Consider the following 9711-nt stretch of genomic DNA (forward strand, 5'->3'; position numbering starts at 1 on the left):
TTTTCCAGTAAGTTGCTTTTCACTAGCTTAGGTACTTGCCATTGTCCTTGAAAACCAAGGTTCCCAATGATCTGCTTGTGAAGTTAATGATATAGTTCCTCATGACAAAGGACTCTGGATCCAGGGGGTATTATATAATTTTGTGGATTTTCAAATATTCATTTTAGCAGTCCCATGTTTCTAAAACTGCCCTTATCTTTAACAGTTTTGCACATGCTCATGCTGTTGGCACTGTATAATCTACATACACATACATATATAGATGCTAAAAGGAGCAGCGGTATGGACAAACTTGTTTCCAAAAAGCACAGTGAAACTCACATTACGGCTTTGTAGTGATTATCACAAAGGAGAAGCTCAGATACACACCACCTGGAGCTGTGAACCACCAGCCTGGCTTGGGCCATCTACAGCTCTTCCTTGGAGCATCCCCTTATTGATGACAGAAACAGCCCAATGGTGTCTGCCTTGATACCTGGTACAGCTTTGGTATGGCAGCCTGTGATGCCATTACATCTCATGAGGCTTTTGGCCACGACTGTCCACATACTCACAACAACTCAAACCCAAAGGTTTACGCTACATACAGTTTACGAAGATTATCTGGGAGGCCAGAACTGAGAGGCTGGGGAGTGGGAATCTACCTAGAGCTGCCCATAAATGCCCTGAGACTCTGGGTAAATCACTTGTCCTTGAGTCTCCTCACCTATAAAAGGAGACAATTATAGCCAGCTTTTCTCAAAAGTTCCATACAGCGCTAACAGTCTGTAACTAGAATGAAAACTTGAACGTAGAAATCATTCTTTGACCCCGCAATTTTACATATTCATACACACATACATATGTGAGAGTACTTTTAAAAGGTCATGGAAAAATAGAAATAAAAGATGATAGGAATCTTCTCATGAACTTTTGGAAGTACCCTCAAACGTGTGTGTGTGTGTGTGTGTGTGTGTGTGTGTGTGTGTGTGTGAGAGAGAGAGAGAGAGAGAGAGAGAGAACACACACACAAACTCACAAGGAGACATACAAGGTTGTTTATAGCAGCACTGTATGTAATAGCAAAAAAAAAAAATTGGAAATAACCTAAATTTTCATTATCAGGAAATGGGTAAGTAAACAGTGATATAATAATCCATAGAATACCATAAATTAATGAGAGGGAATAGCCTAGAATTACATATAACAACATGTTTGAATGTCACAAACATTGATGAGAAAAAGAAGTTGCCAAAGAATACATATACTATGATGATATTATTTATATAAAATTCTAAAACATGCAGAGCAATATTATGTGTAACTTACCTAGTAAAATTATAAGGGTGTGTGTGAATATGATTTATACAAAAATTAGAAAATGGTCATCTAGGTGGGTAGGAAGGAAGCAGAAGCAACAGTTGAGAGATGCACAGGTCTCAGCAGGATGGGAGAGCTTGGTTTCTAGGCTGATTAGTGGATGGATGCTCCAGGTGTATTGTGTAATTTTTGCACCTTTTAAAACACAGTCATGCGTGGCTTAACATTGAGGGATATGTTTTAAGAAATGCATTGTTAGGCAATTGTGTCATTGTGTGAACATAATAGAGTGTACTTACACAAATGTAGATGGTATACCTGCTACACACCTAGTCTGTAAGGTATTGCCATTATAATTTTATGGAACCATGTCATATATGTGGTCCGTTGTTGAGTGAAATGTTGTTATGCAGCACATGAATGTATATTAAATATGGATAATAAATTTGCTATATGATCTTGGCATATCACTTAAAAATCCTTTTTGCAGCCTTATAAAAATGATTGATTCTATCACCTGATCTTTCAAGAATGAATTTTTTCAAAAACTTTTTAAAAAATTAAATATACTTTGGTTTAAACTTTAAAGCATCTCTAGTTATTTATGTGCCCAAATATATTACTAGATGTGTGATGTACATGGTTCCACCAGTGACTAGACTTTTCTTATGTTTATCTTGACAAAATTGTAGTGCAGGAAGATTCCTACTATCTTCTGATGTCATAGCCATACCTAGGGATGCCAGAGTAAATAGACCTATCAAGAAATCATCAAACTTTTGTCAATGGAGGAAAAATCAATTTAGTATGCAACATTTTTCTCTGTCCTGTGAAAAGATTCCTCTCACCCCTTCTCTATCCACCATCCCCTAGGGATAGTAGGTAGTCTCTTTTGTCTTAGCTTGAGTTTGGTTGATTTAAGACTTTCATACCAGCAACTCTAGCTGTTGAAATTTCCATCACTAGGGAATTCATTCGTATAGTGCTATTTGTTTGTCATGTCATAGATTAGCTTTTATAAAAAAGAAGATTTTGTTTTCTACAATGAGTTAACCACCTAGGTTAACATGCCTCCACTTTGCATCAAAGAAGTTATATTTCATATCTTGAACATACTGTCAGCAGATATAAAAATATAAAAATATCTAAATAAATATATATTTATTTAAATATATTTAAATTTATATTATATTTAAATTATATTAAAATATATTAAATTATATATTAAATTCATATATTTAATATATTAAATTTATATAATATATAATTATATATTAAATTATATTTAAATAAAACATATATTTATATTTAAATATAAAAATATTTAAAGATATAAAAGTAGTTAGTGGAGAGTGGCTCAGGTGGGAATGGTGTTCTTATTTCCTACTTGTTATGTTGTCCAATTGGTCCAAGTTAGAATCTAGTCTGCAAAAATATAACAGGGCTTTTGTTGAATAGATCTTATGTTGTTTTCTTATCTCAATCTCTCCAAATGGCAACTGGGAAGCCCCTAAGACAATTAGAATTTTGGGGAAACCAGTGGCTAAGGAATTATTTTTTAAAATGAATAGTTCTCTGAGATAATCATTTCCATTCATTCATCAATTTAACAAATATTTGTTGAGCTGCTATTACATGTCAAGCACAGGATGCAGGAGTGAACAAAATGGGCCAGGCCCCTGCCCTCCTGAAGCTTGCACTCTAGTGACTTCTTGGAACAACTCATAGAATTGAAATGGCCACCCAGGTACTTATGATGACAAGGACAATGACTAACAAGCTCTTCCAGAAAGACTTCCGTGATCCTCCATGATCCTCCAAGCTAAGCGAGTGCCTTCCCTCTGTGCTCCCAGGACACCCTGAGACTTGGGGCAGCTGTTATTCCAACAAGTTGCATTTGTATCCCAACTCTGGGCTTAATAACAGTAATGAATCCTTACTGAGTACCTACTTTTGCCAGGCACTCTGCTAAGTGTTTGACATAAATCAATTATTTAATACTCCCACCAACCCTAGAAGGTAGACCCCATTAATATTTTTTTTTTGTCCTTTTTGAGACTGGCCACATGGCGCTCAGCCAGTGAGCACTGTGAGCACACCGGTCATCCCTATATAGGATCCGAACCTGCGGCGGGAGCGCTGCTGTGCTCCCAGCGCCGCACTCTCCCAAGTGCGCCACGGGCTCGGCCCAAGACCCCATTAATATTACTCTTTTACTAATAAGAAAACTAAAGCCCAGTGAGGTTAAGCAACCTGTTCAATGTCGGTCATGGGGTAGCAAGTGGAAGAATCCAGAAAGTCTTCCAGAAACATAGTAAAGACCCAATAAATATGAGCCCCTTCAGAGACTAGGGTGAGGCAAGTGAGACGAGTCGTGAAGGTGCAGGGTCAGATCTTGTCTTTATTTAGAATTCTGTTGTTTTGTTCATCATGGATTTTTTGGATTTATTTTGATTTTTTTAAATATTGTATGAAATTATTATTTATCTTCATTACTGAGTTTTTTGTCATTCATTTAAATTGTGTGCCCAAGATGAGTGTTTCTCTCACCTCATTCTGCACCCATTATCATTGTTATCGTTACTAAAACATTTAAAGGGAGTATTACCTATTTTTTGTTTGTTTCCCCAGCTAAACTCAGAGACATTTAAAGCCAGCAACCATCTTTATGTCCTAATAAAGTCTAATAAAGACTTGGCACAGAGTGTATGTTCAATAAATATTTGTCAAACACAACTTTCTGTTCCACATAATTCAAAAGAAGATTAATTTCTATTCAGTGAGAGAGAACTGGTTATGTATTGGAGCTTTATCCTCATTGTATCAGTGTTAAGAGGGTAGAAAATCCTACTCTGGTATTTGAAAGGGTGACCGGCCTTTAAGAGGTGATCAGATCATGAGGTCTCTACCCTTGTGAATGGGATAATCTATTCATGGACTAATGGGTTAATGGTTTAATGGGCTATTGAGGAGTAGACAGGGGGTTTTATAAGAAGAGCAAGTGGGCACATTAAAGTGCTCTTGCTCAGTCCTCGCCCTGTGATTGCCTTTGTCACCATGGGACCCTGTAGAGAGTTCTCACCAAGAAGAAGGTTCTCAACAGATGCACCCCTTGACCTTGGACTTCCCAGACTCCAAAACCATGAGAAATAAATTTTGTTTCTTTATAAATTACCCAATTTCAGGTATTCTGTTATAAGCAACAGAAAATGGACTAATACACTATATCTACCAGGTATTAAGTATTTATCAGTACCAAACATTTAGTACACTTCATCTCAAATTCTTACTGCAAAGCTGGAAACGGAGGCTCAGCCACATGGAGTCACTTGCCCAAGATCACACAGCTAATAAGTGACAATCAGCATTAAGCCCAGGTCTGTGTGAATACAAACCCAGACTCTTTCCATGACCCCCTTTCTATTTCAGTTCCCAGTTAGTGGTGGTGATGTGAAAAAGGCATGACCACAGTCATGAAAAAGGGAGTGGGCCAAATGAAGAAGATGGTAAAGTTATACAAAGAAAAGATATGCACACACCTGGCCACCGAAAGGGGAAGGGGCTGCTGTGCGGGGCCATCTCTGCTGATTGCTATAAGTTTGTCTTGGAGACTGTCCCATTCTGTAATGTGGCCTTGACCTGTATCAACTTAAAGGGATAGATCCAGGACCTGTCTTTGTGTCTTAAATAAGGATGTGAACTACACATTCGTCTTCCTGACCTGCCCCCTTTCAGGTAAATTGAGTAATCAGTCTGACCGATGACAAGAAATCCATACAGCTAGTCAGCTAGTGCTGGGTACCCCAGGCCAGCCACAGGAGAGCTGGTTGTTCTCAGCATCATGTCCTTTGCTTCCCAAACTATGACGGGTCAGTACTAGGTTTCTAAGATCCTGCTCCGATTTGCACCATAAATAATATGACGTGGTGGTATTTTCCAAAGTATATTCCTTAAAACATCAGTAGCATAAGGAATTCTGTGGTTAAATAAGATTAAACAGTCTACCTCCATATTTCTCAGAGCCTTCCGAAGGCTAATGTGGGTGGTGTCTTCAAGAGAAGTATATTGCAGGCAGCATTTCTCTAACCTACTTAGCCAGGGAATTCCTCTACATGGAGCACCTCTTAGGATTAGCATTCAGTGGGATGTGCTTTGGGAAATGGTATGTCAGGATCTTTTAAATATTCTCTTATTAGAAATTGCCAAAAGGGTGAAAACTTGGGAAATGATTCTTAAATCAAAATGGTAATGTCCCCTTTTTTTCCTTTCTCACTATGAAAATGAAAAGTCATACCTAGATGAAAGAAAAGTTTTGAAAATAGGAATAAATCACACTACATTCATACTTTAAAATATTCCTTTCTCAGAAAAGACCACAACAATATGTTGAACTTTCAGAAGGAGAGAACAAACCTAAGGATACTAGAGATGGAGGGGAGGGAGGGAGGGGGTTTGGGAAGTGACAGGTCAGGTAAAGGGCATAAAGAAATGTCATGATTTGTAAGAATGAATATACTAATAATAAATTTTAAAATTTAATTAAAAAAAATTCCTTTCCCCAAATGTATACATCTCCAAATGTGTATCTATGGACATGTGTGTATATATCAAGCACTTAAAATGTTCAGACACTGTGCTAAATGTTTTGCTTATGTCATCTCATTTAACTCACAGTAACTCTGTGAGTTAGCAAATATAATCCCCCTGTTAGAGATTAGGAAATTAAGGCTCCAAAGGTTTAAGTAGCTTTTCAATGTTGCAGAGCAAGTAGGTGACTGAGCTAATGTTTAAATACAGTTACTTTTGGGCCGGCCCGGTGGCGCACTGCTACAGTGCGCCGCTTGGGAAGCGCGGTGGCACTCCCGCCGAGGGTTCGGATCCCACATACAGACCGGCCGCTCACTGGCTGAGCGAGGGGCGGGAGCAACACCGAGGGTTACGATCCCGTGGCTGGTCCCGGTCCGGTACGGGCGCGACACTGAGGGTTGCGATCCGTTGCCGGTCACGAAAAAAGACAAAAAGGAAAAAATAAATAAATAAATACAGTTACTTTCTTAACTCCATAGCCTATGCATTTAAGCACTGAATTGGTGAAATAGTTATTTTCTAGCCTGGAAAGAAATATTTATTTTGAATTTACTACAAGAGACTTTATTTTATCTTGGATCATCGTGCAGCTCAATTCCATGTAGAATGATAAAAGAACATTCCGGAATTGTTTCTGCTTTTTATTTGTCCTTGCCTCCCTTCTCTGACTTTCAGTAAGTGTTACAAGGGCTTCACAGCACATAATCCTAAATGCAGTACTGCACTGTGCTCTGTTTTATGGCTCTATAATCTCCTCTGTTGTAAATACATTCAGAAATGATTGTGGCTTTTTTCTTGAAGCCTCAAAATTTTTTTAAAAAGTGATTTATTTTGATAGCACATTAGCTTCATGATTTCAAATATTAAGTTACTTGGTTCAGGTGGTCTTATATTTTCCCCATAAATGTGTTTATGTCACCCCACAGACTGAGAAATTTCATTCCAGGTTTTTTTTTCTTTCTTCATTTGATTTTCCTGCAGGAGGAGAACTGAATTCTTTGAACTTGTCAGTAAAGGAGAATATGATTGGAATATCAAAAACCATCGTGATACATTTCGGTAAGAAAAAGCTCTTGTTTATGTGTTTCTTTATTATTTGAACATTTAGCCGTGCTTTTCTGACAGTGCTAAGAGCATATAAGTGATTTTTAAGGTAACAAACCTTAGCTGACATTCAGAACATTCAGAGATTAGTTGAATAACTAGAGAAAAGATAGAAAAATGTATCTTTTTGTCTTATAATTTTTTATATTTTTGCCTCTTCTCCATAAATCTACCTGCAAAATTAGAAAATGATGTTCAAATTAGTTCAGTTTCAGCAAGCCACGATTTCTTCTTTTTGCTGGGTGGGTGGGGTGGGAAAAGTTGAGAGGTTTTAGAACTTTAGAAAGGAGAGTTACACAGCACTAAGGAGAGAGTTAAATTTTGCTTTTCTTTAGAGACCATAGACATCGTGGATAGAAAACCAATTGGAACAATTTTGGTGATGAAGATGAGAAGTCTGTTCTAGACTTTGCACAGGACTTCTTCCCAGGTGCCTAGAAAAGACAGCAGCAAGCACTGTTTTTATGTGGCACATTTAACCATCCTAGTGCAGCCACTCCAGGTGGTTAGGCACCGTTCCTCTCTCATACTCCATCCTTCCACCATCTCCAGCTCACCCAGGCCTTCTGCTGTCACTTGCTCCTGTCGTAACACTGCTAAATTTTACTGGGAAAGCTTGTGAGGCTAGAGTTAGGGTGCACGGTGTCTGCTCCACAACCAGGTGACTGCTGGAATTACCCTGCTGTAGTCCCCATGTCAGCCACATACAGCCTCTGCCACCAGCTGCAGAACATGGGGCTCTCCTCGGCAGCTGACCTGACGCCCTGTCACCAGAGGCCCTCTGTATCTTTCCTCTCTACTTTAATATTTCTCTGTGTTATCTTTACAGACCTTTTTCTTTGTCTTTTCCAGAGAGAGAGACAGAGACAGAGAGACAGAGAGAGCGCCTTCCTCTCTTCCAGGCTAGCGCCTCCTCTTGTGTCCTAATTCCATTAATCCCTCCACCTTCTCCATCTCCCACCCCTACCCATGCTGTGTCAATTATGACCCTTTGGCTTCCATTTTCAACATCTGTTTTTTTCCATCATGACCTTTCTAGACCTAAGAACATGCTTCCACCTTCCCAATCAAAAACATCGTTCCTAAAAGCTGCCTTTTCTCACAGTCCCATCATAGTTTTCTCCTTCCCTTCACTCCCACACTTCACTCACACCTCCTAACTTCCTGCGAGTTAATCTTCTTTTCATGTAGTTTTTTTTTTTTTTTCCTTTTTGTCTTTTATTTTATTTTTTTTTTTACTGACCAGTAACGGGATCACACCCCTCGGTGTCACGCCCGTACCGGGGACCGGCAACGGGATTGCAACCCTCGGTGTTGCGCCCACACCGCGCTCAGCCAGTGAGCGGGAACCAGTCTCCACATGGGATCCGAACCCTCGTCGGGAGCGCCGCCGCGCTCCCAAGTGGCGCACTCTCCAGTGCACCACCGGGCCGGCCCTTTTCATGTAGTTTTTAATTCCATGAGTAATTATATGGATATGTTTTTCTGTAACAAAACATTACAGATAAACTCCCAAATCTCCTTTGAGCTTCACCCCCAATTTCCATACTAGTTGCACAGCTGTTCTCTGTTATCTATTTGTTGTGTCTTTCCAGACCATGCCCAAAGCCTTTACATGTATGTGTTCCCTTAGGAAAAATACTCGGTAGTGTGGATCTTGATTGATTTAACATAAATTATATATTTACATACCAATGTAAACTTGCTTTTCCACTCAACTATAGGCCTTAGAATTCTTTCGGTGTCCATACCTCATCATCTTTTATTATTGCATGGTAGTACAAAATATGGATATACCATGTAGGATTTAGCAGTCCTCAACTGAGGAATTAAGTCTGTGAAGTGTGATTTCTGCTCCTTTTGAAAGTCACGGTCACCTCTCTAGTATCAAATGGCCTTTGTGCTCTCCAGCTTTCTTGATCTCTTTATAGCCCCTAATTGAATTGGCCTTTGCTTTCTTAAATCTCTCTCCAGCCTTGGATTCTGCAAAGCCATGCTCTTCTGGATTTTCTACTTTTTAACAAATATTTTTGCAGCTGGCCCATACAGGGATCTCAACCTTGGTGCTACAACACTGCTCTCTAACCAACTGAGCTAAATGGCCAGCCCAAGGGTTTTCTACTTTCTTTCTGACTCTTCCTTTTCTCTTTGACCCTTCTTCCTCCCTACTTCTCCCTAAATGTAACTGTTTCCCAAGGACCTACTTTTAATTCTCTTCTCCTGCTCCTCAGCACCCTCATGCTTTCAAACTACCATCTCATCTCAAATGACTCCCAACCTGTCTCTTGGGCACAACCTCTTTTCTGAGCACCACTCCTAAAACACCAGTGCTCATTCAGCACCTCTACCTGGCTGGTTTCTTGCAGAGGTTTTCAAACTTTCTTGGCAGGGAAGCCTATAAGGAAGAAATATCTTATTTGGAAAGACAGTATGTAAAACAGAGGGGCTCCAGGAGCTCTCCCACCCCACTTTTGCCCTCCCTCCCCCATTTCCTGCTTAGACTCTGACCTCAGTACACCAAGAGTAGGTCTCTACCTGTAGAGAATTCAAAAATAGTAATAAAACCAACTAAAAGTTGGTCTGCTTTTTATCATCACCATGTGCCAGCAATTCTTTTCTTTTTTTTTTTTTTCCTTTTTGTCTTTTTTTACTGACCAGTGACAGGATCGCAACCCTCGGTGTTGCACCCGCACCACGCTCAGCCAGTGAGCGGGAACCGGT

At 39.5% G+C, this 9711-nt stretch overlaps 1 protein-coding gene across 1 annotated transcript in view; it reads left to right on the forward strand.

Moving 5' to 3' along the window:
- Nucleotides 1-9711, forward strand: part of PDE11A (phosphodiesterase 11A) — a 191541-nt gene that overhangs the window by 128500 nt on the left and 53330 nt on the right. Inside the window, exon 10 of the mRNA XM_008585781.1 lies at nt 6868-6945. Within this exon, the coding sequence (XP_008584003.1) occupies nt 6868-6945 (78 nt within the window). The remainder of the gene's footprint in view (nt 1-6867; nt 6946-9711) is intronic.

Source organism: Galeopterus variegatus, unplaced genomic scaffold (assembly GCF_000696425.1).
Source record: "Galeopterus variegatus unplaced genomic scaffold, G_variegatus-3.0.2 Scaffold3710, whole genome shotgun sequence".
In the NCBI taxonomy this organism is placed as follows: Eukaryota; Metazoa; Chordata; class Mammalia; order Dermoptera; family Cynocephalidae; genus Galeopterus; species Galeopterus variegatus.